This window comes from Crotalus tigris, unplaced genomic scaffold (assembly GCF_016545835.1).
Source record: "Crotalus tigris isolate CLP2741 ecotype Arizona unplaced genomic scaffold, ASM1654583v1 scf7180000024450.1299024, whole genome shotgun sequence".
Classification (NCBI taxonomy): domain Eukaryota; kingdom Metazoa; phylum Chordata; class Lepidosauria; order Squamata; family Viperidae; genus Crotalus; species Crotalus tigris.
The window spans coordinates 189058-206982 of record NW_024100619.1 but is presented as its reverse complement, the minus strand read 5'-3'; the positions used below and the strand labels follow the sequence as shown (position 1 = coordinate 206982).

The window sequence follows — 17925 nt, the reverse complement described above, 5'->3', positions numbered from 1 at the left end:
TTCCAATAAATGTGATATTGCCAGGTTTTTTTGTTGTTTTTTTTTGCTGCTTTCTCTTCTTCTCCTCCCCCATCAAGCTTTGCCAAATAGATTTGTTTTTCTGGAAGCCCATCCCCTCCCATCACATGCCAAAAAATATGATAATGCTGATCATCACCTCCAGGGAGCAATTAATTACTTGACTGAGAAGGCTTTGGAAAGCCTAGAGTAGAAATTTCTGCTTCAATTGCCTTAATAGCTTAGGCAAAGTATTAGTCGCATTGCAAACGGGATGAACATGACTTTGCCACATCCAGCACACATGGAAGTAGCAAGGTCTTTCAAAGACAAGGGTTAATCCAGGACAGTTGCTTATGGCTGAGATGATCTGAAAGCCTGTAAAGATTTGGTAGCAAGAGGCACTGTTCCTGGCGCTGTTTGTGATCAATATTCTTTGATATTGAGCATATGTGAATTATCTACTTCTTCTTCTTCTTCTTCTTCTCCTCCTCCTCCTCCTCCTTTTCTCTCTCTCTCACACACACAGACAAAATTATTTTCTCAAGGATGCTTTAAATCAGTGGTTCTCAACCTGTGGGTCGGGACCCCATTTGGGGTCAAACGACCATTTCATGGGGGTCACCAAACAATGCAGTCCGCCATTTCCCCCCCCCCCTTTTCCTTAGCTGTACTACTCCCTTTTATTTTATTGGCTTTTGAAAGCCAATAGAATAGACTCTCTTGAATAGAGTCTAATTCTATTGGCTTTCAAAAGCCAATAGGAATTGTCCAGGCTGTCTCTGCCCTGCTGAGCCCGCCAAAAGTCCCATTCTGCAAACGGTGCTGCACCAGTTGAGTAGTCCTCGACTTACGACCAGTTGAGTAGTCCTCGACTTACGACCGGTTGGGGGTCGCGGCATTAAAAAGGTTGAGAACCACTGCTTTAAATCTATTCTATTCTCTTCTGGCTAAAGCAGCCCAAAACAGTTTATAAAACCACAGTAAATGCAATTCAACCATTAATAATAGCATCCTTTACCTTAATTAAAAAAAAGGAAAAATACCCAGTGCGCCCCTGTGGTTTAGCAGTTAAGATATTTAATAACAGTTGGAAAGACCTAAGTTAGATTTTTTTCTTGGAAACTGACTGGATGCTTTCCAGAGCAGTCACTTTTCCTTAACCCAGCCTTGCTTATAAACTAAGGGTAGTAATAGTTCTGGGGATTAAAAACCAGCGAAATGCAAATCTAGTAAGCAAAGAGCTAGAAATGAATAAAAATAAAAGCGATTTAGTTTGAAAACTAAACAGCAAACTTTTATTCAGATCCAAACCTGTTAATATGTTGTTTGCAACTGATTTTGACATCTTTCAAGCCAATTTTGGAAAGAAAAGTCTTTCTATTGAAAAAATAATAATAATCTCAGGACTGAGATGACAACGACCTCCTGCATGTTTATATTCAAGACATGAAGAGTTAATCTATGCAGAGATTCGCTCTAATCAGGGCACCCTTCAAATCTGCAGGCAGATTCAACATTAAGTCCTGTGCAGATTCTCTCCCTCTGCTTTATCACAGTGCCAAGCGTGGCATTCTTGGGAATAAAAATATAATTTTTTTCTGTAGCACAAATAATTTTACCAAACACGGGCAGAGAGCCGTACAAACATAGAGACAAGCGGCCATGGAGCTGTGTGCCAATTTTCTCTTTCAGTTTAAAAGCAATCCCTTCTGCTCACACACACACACATTCCCCCCCCCTTTTTTTTTTTAGAGTAGAGAATCTGGTAAGAATAAATGTCGCACTGGGATACTGTACTTCATTTTGCACCGGCTCTCTCTGTCCCTCTTAATTACATCAGACAAAAAGCACCTTCACTTGCTCTTCGTCTGCTCACTGGCCAGAGTGATATTTCATGAATGAAGTGTTTATTTTTGTGCCAAGTCAGCTAACAAGATTAACAACCATTTGAGCAAAGACACTTCCACCAGGTTTTTAAAAACAGGGAAGGAGGAAGGAGCTTTTGCCTGGGGCTGCCGCGGCTTGGCAATTGCAAACATTTAAATACAGCAGAAGAGAAGGCAACTGGATCAGACCAAATATAAAGGTTTAAGATGAAGGAGAGAGCCAACCTAGAACTAAAGAGAAAGCTAGAACAATTAATGAGTGGAAATGATTGGCCTCAGGAAGTTGTGGGTGCTTCATCACTGGAGATTTTTAAGAAGAGGTTGGACAGCCATTTATCTGACATGGTTTAGGTTCTCCTGCTTGAGCAGGGGGCTGGACTGGAAGACCTCCAAGGTCCCTTCCAACTCTATTCCATTCCATTCCATTCCATTCTTCTACTCTACTCTACTCTACTCTACTCTACTCTACTCTACTCTACTCTACTCTACTCTACTTTACTCTACTCTACTCTACTCCATTCCATTCCATTCCATTCCATGTCAGAACATCATTGTATGAAATTGGCCACACTAGTAACCTTTATGTGAGTAACACCTATGGGAGATTACTTGGCAGGTGGAATTGGGGACACATTCCTGCACAGCCCTAGAGAAAACAGAGTACCAAGTTTCCCTGAGCTAGTACAGAGTGCAAAGAGACACGTAGATGTCAATAAGGCAAAGGAACAGAGTTCATGCAGACCAAGGGTGTCAAACTCAATTTCATTGAGGGCTGCATCAGCATTGCGGTTGCGCTTGGGGATCTGGGTGGGTGTGGCCTACTGGGTAGGCATGGCCAGCTCTATATCATTCGCGTCAAGAGTGCCTTTGGGGGCCTGGGCAGGACTGGGACAGATCTGAGGGTCTCTGGCAGAATGGGGTGGGACCGGGGCAAGCGCCAAGGCATGGTCCATTCCTTCATTCCTCACAAGGGGTGACACCTCCCCAGCATGCACCCAGGGGGCGGGGCCAATGTGGCAGGGGCTGGTTCCTTGCTGTTTCCAGATGGCCTTGTGAAGCTAAGACTGAATGTGTTTCAGCATAGATGGCCACCACAAAATTGTACATTGGCTCCCGGCCGGCCTGGGCCAGGGCCAAGGCAGCGGGGACCGTTCCCTCACTGTTCCCAGGATGGCTTCGCGGGCCACATGAAACCACTTCGTTGGCCACATCCGCCCCCCAGGCCTTGTGTTTGACATGTCTGATGTAGAAAGTGGAAAATCTTTGTTTCCAGTTTTAGCCTCTTAGGCAGACAAACCTTGCTGAGACTTTCCGTAGGATTTGCCTGTTTAATACGTGCAGACAGAAAATCGATTCGGCATCCAATAATTTGCTCTCAACGGTGGTTTTACAGTATCAACATTCTAGGACCATTTCCTCCTTTTTTGTATGCAGAGCTAGAGCAAGGCAGTCTTGGCTGAGAGACCGGTGGTCTCTGGTGTTCAGCAGACTTTGAGAATTACCTCCATGTGGATGATGTGACACCATCATCCATCACAACCGAGGGAACATATATTAAGTGAGCACAAGGCAGGCTCAAAGAAGGATGGGGGGCCATGTTTTACTATCTGGCATCACTACACTTGCATGGACAGCTTAATGTGTCTAAAACTGAGCTGGCCTTTAGCTTGTGTAGGGAATGACTTTGTCTAAAAATATTCATTCACTCACCTTGCCTAACCCCTCAGAATTCTGGGAGTTGAAGTCCACAGGTCTTAAAGTTGCCAAGGTCGGGGACCCCTGTTCTAGTAAAATCCACCACACAAGCAGGAGACCCTATACTGTTCTGGATAAATGGCTGTCCAATCTCTTTTTAACAACCTCCAATGATGGATCACTCACAACTTTTGAAGGCAAGCTATTCCACTGATTAATTGTTCTGGAAATATCTCTTTGGTTCTGACTTGGTTCTCTGCTTGATTAGTGTCCATCCCTTGCTTCTTGTCTTTCCTTCAAGGGCTTTGGAGAATAAATTGACCCCCTCTTCTTTGGGGCAGCCCCTCAAATATTGGAACACTGCTGTCATACCACTCCTAGTCCTTCTTTTTATTAAACTGGACATACAGTGCCCAATTCCTGCAACTTCTTAAAAACCTCCAGTGATGGAGTACCCACACCTGAACAGAACAATCTTTTTCGAACACAGAGCATAGAATCCTAGAGCTGGAAGAGGCCTCTGAGCTTTTTAGTCCAACCCCTTGTTCAAGGCAGGAGTCTTACGCTATCCCAGTCAAGTGGGCTGTCCAGTCAATTTTTGAAAATCTCCAGTGGACACAGAGGAACAATCTGCATTTTGGACTTCTAACGGATTGTGTAGAAGCAATCTGAAATGATGAAGTCTTCCTTGCCAGACATTTTTAACAGTAGAGAACTATTGCACGTTCAGATTTAACAGTCTATTGTGTAGAATAAGGAAGGTCCTCTCATTTACAAAGGAGACCTTGCCACACTGACCTGGGAGAGCAAAGAGACAATGGATGCATTTATGGTGGCTACCAAGAGCGTTTTATTGCATTTTGCAAAATTTCTCTCTGAGCCCGAGTAGTTATTTTTCTTTCAGATGGAGAGTATTCTTTGGAAGCAGAGTGATATTGCCCTTGAGGTAAAGCTAATTGTAAATCTGTAAGCATAAAATATAGCTCCTGAATGAAGCAATGTGCATAAAAGTATAGTACAAAGATTAACAACAAATTGTGTGGGGTGTGCTTTTTTTCAATGCTGAGATTTCAAGGTTAGGTTTAGGCCAGTGGTGGGATTCAAATATGTGAACAACCAGTTCTCTGTATGGATGCTGCTTCTGGAAGTCCATTCTGGGAATGGGCAACAAAAAATTAGCTACCGGTTCTGCCGAAGTGGTGCGAATTGTCTGAATCCCACTACTAGTTTAGGCTTTGTTCAACATTTGCTCCCTAGGAAATGCAAAATTATAAGTGCAGTGTTTATGCTTCCTATCTGTTTTCCTGAATGTTATTTGTGCATCTTCATGCAGTCCTAGAAAAAACAGGCAGAGAAGTCTAGCATATCTGCTGATCCTTGCCTGACTAATATCTACTTACTAATCAGATTGCAAACACATACAGTAAATAAATGCTACAGGGATTACTATAAAGTATTCAAATCATGTCCATCTTCAAAACAACAACAACCACCACAAAACAATCTCTTGCCTAATTTTTCTGGAGATTAGTTAGAGGTAGCAGTCACCATTGATTACCATTGCATCTACCTCTCTGGGATGGAGAATGTGAGCTTTATTCCAAGTTTTTGATTGTTTACTATGGTCAGGATGCTGAAATATTCCAAGTATTGGTCCACGTGGAGCACAGGAAGTTAAAATTGTTGTGTCCTTCTTGATGCAGCCAATTTGGAATATTCCAGAAAAACCTTTTGAGTCCGGCAATTTATCGTTTCAGTGGAATTAAATTGCCTTTATTTCAGCCATTGAACGAACTCAGCTAATGGAAGTCAAGGTAGAAATAAGACAGAAACAATTAAAACAGCAATATACACATACCTATGTAGATAGATAGATAGATAGATAGATAGATAGATAGATAGATAGATAGATAGATAGATAGATAGATAGATAGAGACAGAGATAGATAGAGACAGAGATAGATAGAGATAGAGAGATAGACAGTTAGAAAGATAGAAATAGATAGATAGATAGATAGATAGATAGATAGATAAATAGAGATAGAGAGATAGAGATAGATAGACAGTTAGAAAGATAGAAATAGATAGATAGATAGATGGATGGATAGATAGATAGATAGATAGATAGATAGATAGATAGATAGATAGATAGATAGATAGGTATGTAGGTAGGTAGGTAGGTAGGTAGGTAGATAGATAGATAGATAGATAGATAGATAGATAGATAGATAGATAGATAGATAGATAGACAGTTAGAAAGATAGAAATAGATAGATAGATAGATAGATAGATAGATAGATAGATAGATAGATAGGTAGGTAGGTAGGTAGGTAGGTAGGTAGGTAGATAGATAGATAGATAGATAGATAGATAGATAGATAGATAGATAGATAGATAGATAGATAGATAATGCAACATTTGGACAGCCACAGAACAGAACTGGTAAAGCTTATAATTCAGGAAATCCATAATTAAATTGCTTGTGCTAGGAATTAACGTGGTTGTAGTCAAAACAGATGTCTTTCAACTACAAGCCTTCTTATTACCCATCTGCAACTTCTTGAAGCAGCTAGCCCTTTAAGAATGAGGAAACAGGAAGAAGGAATAGCCTAGGGCAGGAGTAGGCAACCTTGGCTCTTTTATGACTTGTGGACTTCAGCTCCCAGAATTCCTGAGCCAGCATGACTGGCTCAAGAATTCTGGGAGTTGAAGCCCACGAGTCATAAAAGAGCCAAGGTTGCCTACGCCCACCCTAGGGCTACAAAAAATGGGAATAATAAATCTATATATATTTAAGAAGCAAAAAAACTAGCTAATGATTTTTTTTTGTTTGAATCAAGAATTGTTATTGAAAGAGAAAAATAACTTCTGAACAGCCTCTGTTCAACAAATGCCCATACCAACTGAAGGCAATGATATTTGTAGTCTTTTAAAGCAATGGGATTGGGAATCTCAACATAACTGCTTGCAATAGTGGCGAATATCTGTAGCTCGGGTGTAGGATGAGGGTGACGTTTCGTTTTCCAAACTTGTGGGTTGGTTTCCAAACGTTTTGTTACCAGGTTAGGTAGCATCTTCAGTGGAGTTTAGGGGACGTCACACCTGGCACTCCACAAGCAATTCCATCCACAGACACATCTATCTACAACCAGCCTATGAACCCCTCAGAATCCAAATCTGATGACTCACACCTGACCCATCACAAGACCCATCACATGAGGTACTAATGCCATTCTATAAAGCCTTAGTAAGACCACACCTAGAATACCGCAACCAATTTTGGTCTCCACACTATAAAAAAGATGCTGAGACTCTAGAGCAGTGGTTCTCAACCTGTGGGTCGGGACCCCATTTGGAGTCGAATGACCATTTCACGGGGGTCGCCAAACAATGCAGTCCGCCATTTTTCCCCCTTTCCTTAGCTGTGCTACTCCCTTTTATTCTATTGGCATTTGAAAGCCAATAGAATAGACTCTCTTGAATAGAGTCTAATTCTATTGGCTTTCAAAAGCCAATAGGAATTGTCCAGGCTGTCTCTGCCCTGCTGAGCCCGCCAAAAGTCCCATTCTGCAAACGGTGCTGCACCAGTTGAGTAGTCCTCGACTTACGACCGGTTGGGGGGTTGCGGCATTAAAAAGATGGAGAACTGCTACTTTAGAGAGAGTGCAGAGAAGAGCAACAAGGGTGATTAGGGGACTGGAGGCTAAAACATATGAAGAACGGTTACAGGAATTGGGCATGGCTAGTCTAGTGAAGAGAAGGACCAGGGGAGAATCTCCACAGACAAATGGCTTGTTATTTGTGAGTTGCAACTGAAACTAGGGACTTGCGGACCGAAGGAAACCGAATCCAAAAAACAAGGAAGGAATTCCACATGCCTTCAGCCCCACTTCATTTGCAAACCTGCTTCAGTCCAGTCAGTCCTCAGTCTGCACAACTTACGATCATTCATTTAAGAACCCATTCAAAGTTATGACCGCCCTGGGAAAAAAATGGACTTATGACCGATCCTCACACTTATGACCGTTGCAGCATTCCTGCAGTCAAGCGATCAAAAGTCAGGTGCTGGCCAACTGACAGAGCTTTATAATGGTTGCAGTGTCCCAGGGTGACATGATTGTTATAGATGACTGCACGCTTCGCTGAACTGCAGTGGTGATCCGCTTAATGACTGCAAATGAGGTTGTAAAACTGGGCGCAATTCACTTAAGAACCGCACCCTTTAGCGATGGAAGTTCTCATCCCAGTTATGGTCTCCCAGTGCCTGACCTCGATCACAAATTTATGTTGCAAAGTGAGACATGTGTTCAGTGAGTTTTGCCCTGTTTTTCACCACTTTTCTTGCTGTGTTTTTTTAAGGGAATCCTTAGTGGTTGTTAAATGAGTAACACCGTTGTTAAGTGAATCTTGGCTTGTCAGAAGGGTGGCAGAAGGGGATCACACGGTGACCATCATAAATATGAACCACTTGTCAAACATCTGAACGTAAATTATGCGACCATGGGGAGGCTGCAACGATTGTTAAGCGGGAAAAAATGGTCATAAGTCACTTTTTTCCCCAGTGCCATTGTAAATTTGGACGGTCACTAAATGAACCCATTATAAGTCGAGGACTTACCTGTATCTTGTGGGTTAATAACTATCATTTGCAAATGACTGTATTTTCTATTATTTCAAAAACTGCTGTTGACGCTGATACGCCTGACTTACTGTACTTATGTATTTATATTTCCTATTTCTTAACTGATCATCTCTCTCTCTTATTCATATGAATATACAAGGCCCACACCGGTTTTAAGAAGATCTTGCAGCAACTACTTACTAGAGTAAGTAAGAAAGTGGTATATTGAGGGAGCTGGCAAATCTACTAATAACTGTAAATCATCCCAACCTTTCTATATACCTCTTACGACATGCTCTAAGCAGCAACACTTTCTTTATTCCAGCTAAAGCGGATTGAAAATGTAGATTAAATTCCTATTTGTGGCATTTCAACATTTTTTTTAGCATATTTGGACACAGTAGAAAATAAAACCGAGAGAAAGATGAATCAGGGCTGCAGAAAAGGCTCACAAATTTTAGAAAATTATGAAAATAGAGAGTTTTATTTTTCAGACATATAAACACTTTTGATACAGTACAGACGTTATTGTCAGAGCTCCAGAAAAATTGTCCGTTTTATGGATAACCACCCTTTTATGCCTTGCTTTTATACTGATCAAAATTGATGCAGGCTCACAACACGATGAAAGTTGTTTTTTTTCCCCAACTCTTTTTAGATCAATACTGAAGGTGTGTGCATTGCTGATAACCTCTTTGCATTTTAGCTGCGGAGAGAGGAAAGGTGATTAAACGCCTGGGAAATATTGCACCAGTTTTCAGGAAGGTAGATTTGGGTGTAATCCAGAATGCTAAGTTAATGAAAAGGAGGGCAGCCATAAGTCAGTAATTAGACACTGATCTTTCACACAAAACACAGAGAATAAAAACAGTCAATAAATAACAGTCTCTGCAAAAAAATAAATAAAACTGCCTCCTTTCAAAGTTTTTTTTTGCATATCTTTTCCATGGATTTATCTGCTAGCTGGTGTTGCTGAAAGGTCAAGACCAGGGGTCTTCAAACTTGGCCCTTTTATGACTTGTGGACTTCAACTCCCAGAATTCCTCAGTCAGCATGCCTGGCTGAGGTATTCTGGGAGTTGAAGTCCACAAGTCATAAAAGGGCAAGTTTGAAGACCCCTGTCTTAAATCTAACAAACAAAATGGAGGCTGGCTGAGGAATTCTGGGAGTTGAAGTCCACAAGTCATAAAAGGGCCAAGTTTAAAGACCCCTGGTCAAGACAGTAGCTCAACTGCTGAGCTGAAAACCTTGCTCTCTTCTGCATGTTCCTACTGATATAAAAGGAGCAATCGGCAAGATCGAACAAGAGCCCCCTCCTCAAGAAACAGAATCCACAAACCTAAAGGGATGGATCGCTGCTTACCGATCCTGAAACGAGGGAGTCAAAATCCAACTCATATCTAGAAGAACTTAAATTGTTTTGGAATGGATGGAGCTGCAGTCCTGTACAGTGAAGAGACACTAACTCAGTGGTTCTCCACCTGTGGGTCGGGACCCCATTTGGGGTCGAACGACCATTTCACGGGGGTTGCCAAACAACGCAGTCCGCCATTTTTTCCCCCTTTTCCTTAGCTGTGCTACTCCCTTTTATTCTATTGGCTTTCAAAAGCCAATAGGAATTGTCCAGGCTGTCTCTGCCCTGCTGAGCCCGCCAAAAGCCCCAGTCTGCAAACGGTGCTGTACCAGTTGAGTAGTCCTCGACTTACGACCAGTTGAGTAGTCCTCAACTTACGACCAGTTGGGGGTCGCGGCATTAAAAAGGTTGAGAACCACTGCACTAACTAGACTCCCTTTACAGAGATATTCACTCCCAGGGCCCATATTAAATTCCACTATTTTCATGGAGTGGAGCACCCTTCACCCTAACTGGTCTTTCAGCCTTTTCTTCTGACATTGCATTTAGACTACAACTCTACATATTCTTCCTCCTGTAGGGAAAAAAACCTCATGGAACATAGTGTAACCACCACCAGATATATAGAGCAGACAGTGGTGGGATTCAAATATGTGAACAACCGGTTCCCTGTGTGGATGCTGCTTCCAGAAGTTCATTCTGGGCCTGGGCAAGAAAAAATTCTGCTGAAGTGGTGCGAACCAGCTGAATCCCAGCACTGAGAGAAAAGGTCCCCTAACTTTTTGGCTTGACGGCTGGGAAGGAAAAGGAGCAGCAGGGAAATGCGTGCGCGTGCAGCCCCATGTGTGAATCTGCAAATGGATGAGCGCATGACAGTGGTGCTAGCCTGTACACGCATGTGCTCACATGGCACCTGCGCTGGCGCCCACGTGCCTGTGCAAACAGGCCATGTGCACCCTCGTGATGCTGGCGGCGGTGCTAGTGTCCCTGTGCATGCGCAAATGGGGCCGCTAATGCCCGTGCGGTGGTGCTACCATGAGTGGGAAGGCTTGCCAGCTATTCTCAGGGCCGCAGACCATAGGTTGGGGACCCTGATATACAGGATCAAATTGATTGCATTTTGGAATACTTAGGGGACACAATCCCCTGCATAGACTTGGGTCCCTTTCTAAAACAATCCCAAGGCACAAAGAACTTTTCAGAGAGATTGTCCATCAACAATAGAGCCATGGTGGCGCAGCGGTTAGAATGCAGTATTGCAGGCTAATTCTGCTGACTGCTGATTGTAGGCAGTTCGATTCTTACCGGCTCAAGGTTGACTCAGCCTTCTATCCTTCTGTGGTTGGTAAAATGAGGAGCCAGATTGCTGAGGGTAAAAGTCTGCCTCTGTAAACCGCTTAGAGAGGGCTGTAAAGTGGTATGTAAGTCTAAGTGCTATTGCTGCTAAGTGCTAACTAAAGGACTTCAGCTAGACAGGAGATCAGCTAACACAGTGGTTCTCAACCTTTTTAATGCCGCGAGCCCCAACCGGTCGTAAGTTGAGGACTACTCAACTGGTGCAGCACCGTTTGCAGAATGGGACTTTTGGCGGGCTCAGCAGGGCAGAGACAGCCTGGACAATTCCTATTGGTTTTTGAAAGCCAATAGAATTAGACTCTATTCAAGAGAATCTATTCTATTGGCTTTCAAAAGCCAATAGAATTAGATTCTATTCAAGAGAATCTATTCTATTGGCTTTCAAAAGCCAACAGAATAAAAGGGAGTAGCACAGCTAAGGAAAAGAGGAAAAAAAATGGCGGACTGCGTTGTTTAGCGACCCCGGTGAAATGGTTGTTCGACCCCAAATGGGGTCCCGACCCACAGGTTGAGAACCACTGAGCTAACATAATGCCTTCTCTGTCCCATGTGCCTATGGACAGAAGCATCTTTTCGTTCCATGAAATATTGACCAAAACATTTTGCGATGATGGATCAGCCACCACAGCGATTTTACCATTTGTCTGCAGTGACAAAAAAAGGTGAACATCTCCCTTTTCAACCCAAGCTCACTTTCTGATGGTGGGATTCTAAGAAATTTCATGGAAGTTTGACTGAATTACTGAAAGTTTTTGTCTGATTTACCAGCATATTTTTTTCCCTTGACAATTTCACACAGGTACAATGGAATAGATGTGCATAATACTCCAAAGTCCAAACATTATACTACTCTTTTTTCTTGGCAGAGGGTGGATGAGGTGGGAGAACAATACATTTTAAAATATACCTTTTATTTTCTCTCCAACCGTTCGATTGATAAGAATGGGTGATAATGCCCCCTCGTGGTCAAAAAAAATAAATGAAGGAAATCATTCTCTTACCTTTGATTTTAGGGGTACTGACTGGATTTATAGATGGTGCAGATGACATATCTATACAGTCAGTTTGCTAGGTTTTTGTTTTGTTTTGTTTTTTTAAAAAATCTGTACACTGAATTTCTCTTTTTCTTTCTTTTTTCTTAAAAACCTATCAACAGCTGTTTACAAGAAGTTATAAACCAGTGGTTTTTCATCACACCCACTGTTGAAAACCCACTCCAGAGTTTAGGAAGGTAGATAGTGTCACTGTTTTTGGTGTGAGTCTATATGTAGTCCATGGAATACACCATCAGATGTTGGAAATTTCCACCGGTTTCTTCTCCAGCCGATGCAGGTCAATTCTCCCGTTTAATGGGATTTGTACTTCCAAACCCTCATCCCCTCGGTGGTATTTTCTCCCCTTCCTTAGGCAAATATAAATCCCCATACCTGTAACCAGGCTGATGGAACTCAAGCTTATTATGGAGAGGGTGACCAAGGTGGGCATGCAGCTTACGGCCTCTGCTCTCCTGTGCGTAGGCTCTATGGAAATTTGGGGTTCTTTCTCCTCAATACTGAGGTCTGATTCTTTTCTCAGAAGACTTTCAATGTAGCTCTCATTGCTCACAGTGTCATTGACGAAGAGGTTCACCATGACGGTGGAATGCAGAGGTTCTGGATATCCATGGTCACTCACCTTCACCAGAAGGCGATACAGGCCGTAGTCGTTTTGCATGAGTGACTCTTCCAGAGTGATGTTGCCTGTTTTGGGGTCAATCTTGAAGGACTCCGGCCGAGGGCCTCTTCTCCCGATGATGCTGTACGCAATAACCGCATTCATGCCGGTGTCATTATCTATAGCATAGACCTCTGTGATGGGAGACCCAGGCAATGTAGAAGGAAGGACCAGAAGGTAGGACATGTTAGACTGGGGGAACAAAACCAATGGGGGATTATCATTGATGTCTAGTAAAAGGATGGTGATTTTTGCAGTTGAGGACAAGGGTGGGTCACCCCCATCCACTGCTTCAACCCACAAGACATAGGAGCTTTGCTGTTCCCTGTCAAGGGAGACCTTAGCTCTCAACACACCTTTGCCAGTGTCGATCACAAAGATATCACTTCGGTTGACCACAGAGAGGGCCACCCATCCATTTTGCCCAATATCTGCATCGCTGACACTTATAACTCCAATTTCACCAAAGCCTGGGAAATTCTCTGGTACAAAGAAACTGAAATCCTTGTTGATAAACCTCGGGCTGTTGTCATTTTTATCCAACACAGAGAGGGTCACAGTGGCGATGGATTCTCGCGAGGGCACGCCGGAATCCACAGCTCTGACAGTGTAGCGATATTTTTCTCGTTCTTCTCTATCCAGCTGGGTAGAAACAGTAAGGATCCCAGTAACTTTGTCTAAGGAAAAATAGGAAGGTGCCTCAGGCCCAAGGAAGTAGGATACTTGACCTCTTTCTCCACTGTCAGCATCGGTGGCGTGCAGTTTGGTCAGAAATGCATTGGGGACATTATTTTCCTCTATGGATAACTCTATCAAGACTTGGGAGAAAACTGGAGCATTGTCATTGTCATCCAGAACCTGCACTTGGATGATTTTATTCACATGAAATCCCTCTGTATTCCACGCAACTACAGAAATCTCATACAACTGCTGAGCCTCATAATCCAAGGCCTTTGTAGTCTCCAAAAGATACTCATTGTGATAGGGTTGATAAGGTGTCAGTTGGAAAGGGCCATCCCCTTCCAAATAGCAATCAACTTTATATTTTTCATCGGGGTCTTTGATGGTGAAAAAAGCAATGGGGGTGTTGACGGGTTCCAACTCTCTCAAGTAAACCACCCCCTCTGCTTCATTAGCTATAAAACGGGGAGTCACTTCAGGTGGTCTCATGGTAACTTTGATGATGGACACCAACACAGTTATCACCGCTGGGATGCAACCAGGACCATTGGCTAACACGCTCAGCCGATGCAGAAGAGGTGTGTCCCCGTTGATCCTCTTGAACAACTTAATCACCCCCGTGCTTTCGTTGAGACGGAAGAGCGTGCGGGACAGAAAGGAAACCTTTTGGCTGTAGGAATAGGTTATTTCGGCATTGATTCCGTGATCAATATCCACAGCATGGACCGACGCTATGTGCAACCCAGTACTAGAGTTGCCAAAGATGGTGACGTTGATCTGTGTCTCACTGAACTGGGGACAGTTGTCATTAATGTCACTGATCCCAATGGTGAGGGTGGCACTACCCACCAGTGGTGGAACCCCACCATCCTCTGCAATCATAAGAGTGACATATTGGTCGGTAGTCTCCCTATCCAGGGCACCCATGACAATAAGATAAGGTGTTCTTTCTCCACTTTCATTCTCCTCCACGTCCAAAGTAAAAACCCCATAATCATCTTGTAGTTGGTACGTCTGCACCCCATTGGTTCCCATGTCTGGGTCCACAGCTGGATGCTCTATAGCTAAACGGGTATTGATGGGCGAATTTTCAGGCACAGAGAGGTGTATCTGTGGCACAGGGAACCACGGTGCATTGTCATTGATGTCATGGATGGCAATCTTCACCTTAACCAGACGGAAATACTCCTGGGGTAACACCAGAACATCTAGCAAGAGCAAGCACGACTCTGAGGATGGAAGTGGAGAAGAGGAAGAAGATGAAACCACCGTGGAGCCAACATTATCCTCCAAGCAGAGTGTTTCTCGGTCAATTTCCTGGGTCGAGGTGCACAGGACCCCTGTCTGATTGTCCAGGTTGATGTATTGGCTCCCCAGTCCTTGGGAAGCAAAGCTGAAGGAGAGTAGACTTTTCCCCCATTGGTCAGTCTCCTGCTTCCTCACCAGTCCTCCTTTCTCTTCGTCCTCTGCAGTCCCCACAAGCTGTAAATCCTGGGCTAGGTTCCCAATGAGGAATCCAGCGGGAAGTCCTTCGTTGATGCTGTAGAAGAGTTCGCTGGCCCGACTGTAGCTTGCAAAGCAGTTAAACGGTTCCAAGAAAAGCAGGAAAATGAATACGTTCTGGGAAAAGAGAAACACAGAGTGTTAGTAGAAAGAACATCCTCCACGGTCAAACTTAAAGAGATGTCCATCCCCCCCCACCCCCACCCAAGAGAACCATGTCTGGTGTCAATCAAGCCAACCATCTACTCAACACTCAATAGCCCTCATCACAAAGCATCTTTCTGCAAATTCAGATGCAACCAGCCACCGATCCTTCATTTCCAGATCACCCAATGGACAATGAAAGGAGAGAGACTCTTAGCCACAACAATGATTTCTTTCTGTGATCTGTTTGGGGTGCCTTCAGCCTTCACCATGAAATGATGGATCAGGTTTACCTTTCATTTTATCTACCCCTTGCTTAGGATGAAATCCACTGGGGGGGGGGGAAACAGGAGAGGGGTGATCGATCCCTATGAAGCATGTCTATTCATGATACTCTTTACAATATTGCCCCATTGCCTTCTGCGTTCCAAGGAATAATCCTGAGGAGAGAATGCAGATGTTTAACTTCAATTTCAATCCTCCCCCTTTTTCTTAAAACAACAACAACAACAACAACATCAATCTGTTGGTCAAATGATAAGCAGATTATCCCAGGGACAAGAGACTGCATTAAGATTTGGCATAAAATGCATCGTTAAAAAAATAAAAATAAAAAAATTGAAAACAAACCCTAACCCTGCAAGCAAAAAAAAAAAAAAAAATATGTGCAATCCTAGAAGAACCTCATTCCACCTTCCAGTCGGATGTGCATTTTCCTCTCAAGTGACTCTCCCCCCCCCTTTACAAAACCAACCAAGCAGAACGGAATCTACCGTCCCTGGATAACTTTCCTAACAGGAACCCCTCTTGGAGTCTGCAAAGCAGACCTTGGCAACTTGGAAAGATTACCTAGCCAAAACCTGCTTTGAAACTCCTTTGCCACGGTGGTGGTGCGGCAACTCTTTACTTGGAAACAAAGCTGCACGCATGGGCTTATTTCCAAATCAGTTGGCAGAGGAACAGGCTGCAGGTAAACGGGGACTTTTAGGCTGCTGCCCCCCCCTTCCCCCATTACACCTGCATGGGATGGCCACCTTGAGCAAGGATATTATGTAGGGCAGCTAGAGCACAATCCGAATCCTGTAACTCTAATAGCAGGTTAATAGCAGCAGGAGCCTCCTGTTGCTTTTCTTTCTTTCTTTCTTTCTTTCTTTCTTTCTTTCTTTCTTTCTTTCTTTCTTTCTTTCTTTCTTTCTTTCTCTTTCTATCTTCCTTTCTTCTTTCCTCTCCTCCTCAACCTTTTCTCCCCTCCCTTCTCCTTCCCCCTTCCTTCCTTCCTCCCTCCCTTCCCCCTCTTCTTTTTTCTCTCTCTCTTTTCCTTCCTTCCTTCCCCCTTTTTCTCTTTTTCTCTCTTTCTTTCTTTTCCTTCCTTCCTTCCTTCCTTCCTTCCTTCCTTCCCCTCTCTTCCCTTTTCTCTTTCTCTTTCTCTTTCTCCCTTCCTTCCTTCTTCCTTCCTTCTCCTCTTTCTCTCTCTTTTCCTTCCTTCCTTCCTTCCTTCCTTCTTTCCTTCCCTCCCCCTCTTCTCTTTTTCTCTCTTTTCCTTCCTTCCTTCCTTCCTTCCCTCCCCCTCTTCTCTTTTTCTCTCTTTTCCTTCCTTCCTTCCTTCCTTCCCCCTCCTCTTCTCTTTTTCTCTTTTTCTCTCTTTTCCTTTCTTCCTTCCTTCCCCTCTCTTCCCTTTTTCTCTTTCTCCCTCCCGTCCTTCTTCCTTCCTTCCCCTCTTCTCTTTCTCTGTTTTCCTTCCTTCCTTCCTTTCCTCCTTCCCCTCTTCTCTTTTTCTTTCTTTCTCTCTCTCTCTCTTTTCCTTCCTTCCTTCTTCCTCCCTTCCTTCCATCCCCCCTCTTCTCTTTTTACCCATCCTCCATCCCCCACCCCCAATTTTAGGGAAGCCTCAGGACGCTCCTAGTTCCCCCGCTTCTCTCCTCCGGTCAACTTGAGCCCGATCTGGGCTCGGGGAGGGCTTCCAACCGTTCCCACGCTTCCGCGCGACCCCCTCCTTGAACCCGCTTTTTTCCCTCCCCCCTCCCCTCTCTCTCCGGGCGTACCGACAGGCTTCTCTGACCGGCGGCTGCTCTGCTGCTGCTGCTGCTGCTGCTGCTGCTCCCAGGGCTGGAGGGCTGCCCCATAGCCGGCTGCCGGCTCCGCTCGCCTCGCCGCCAGCTGGACTCCAGGGCCGGGGGCGAGGCGCGCCGCGTCTCATTCCCTGGGCGGCGCATCCCAAATGCGGTCCTGGAGGTTCCCCCCCCGTCTTCGCGGGGAGGACGGGAGGGGGGGAAGGAGGAGGAGGAGGAGAAGGAGAAAAAGAAAAGAAGAAAAGAAGAGGGAGAGGAAAAAAAATAGGAAGGGAGGAAAAAAAAGGGAAGGAAGGAAAGAGGAGGGGGCCGCTTCCTCGGCTGGGGGAGGGCAGGCGAGCTAAACTAAGTGGCCCTCCCTCCCTCTCTCTCTAATTATGCAAATCTCCAGCCAATGGCCACGCGGGACGCTCAATTAGCCGAGGGGGCGCGGGATGCGGGGGGGGGGACCCCCGCGAGGGTCGCTCCGAAGCGGCTCTTTCTGCTCCTCTGTCCGGCTCAGCCTCCGCCGACGCCGCGCTCGGAGTGCGGCTGCCGCCGACCCCGGGCTGGTGGAGGAGCGCCTTCCCTCCGCGCGCCTCGCCGCCCCTTCCGCCCCCCTTTTTGTTTCTCTCCCTCCCCCCAAGCCCCCGGACGGGGATCGGCCGGGCCAGGCGGGCCGATCGGAGGCCCCGGAGGGCCCGAAGAGGCTGGATTCCCCCCTTCCGCCGAGGAAGGGAGAAAAAGAGAAGGGAGAAGGGAGGCTGGAAGACGGGGGGGGGGGGAGAGAGCTGGCTTCGCGCTTTGCTGCGCCCTTTACTTTCTTTGGAGAGGTTGGCTCAGGCTAGGCTGAAGTGCTGGGATTTCTTGATGGTCTCCTTCCCAAGGACTGTGTATTGTTGTTGTTGTTGTTGTTGTTTTCTC

The 17925-nt window shown here is 44.9% G+C and overlaps 1 protein-coding gene across 1 annotated transcript; it reads right to left on the bottom strand.

Moving 5' to 3' along the window:
* Positions 1-12033: 12033 nt before the first annotated feature.
* PCDH20 (protocadherin 20) lies at positions 12034-17584 on the bottom strand. The gene is made up of 2 exons (XM_039332159.1): positions 16996-17584; positions 12034-14926 (listed from the first exon to the last, which is right to left on the bottom strand). Exons 1-2 carry the CDS (start codon positions 17164-17166, stop codon positions 12200-12202), a joined length of 2898 nt encoding a protein of 965 aa, XP_039188093.1. The 5' UTR covers positions 17167-17584; the 3' UTR covers positions 12034-12199.
* Positions 17585-17925: the final 341 nt, after the last annotated feature.

Coding starts and splice junctions, on each gene's coding strand:
- PCDH20 (XM_039332159.1), bottom strand. CDS start 17,166: ATGCGCCGCCCAGGGAATGAGACGCGGCGCGCCTCGCCCCCGGCCCTG. Junction 14,927..16,995: donor CCGGTCAGAGAAGCCTGTCG/GTACGCCCGGAG, acceptor CTCTTTTCCCAG/AACGTATTCATTTTCCTGCT.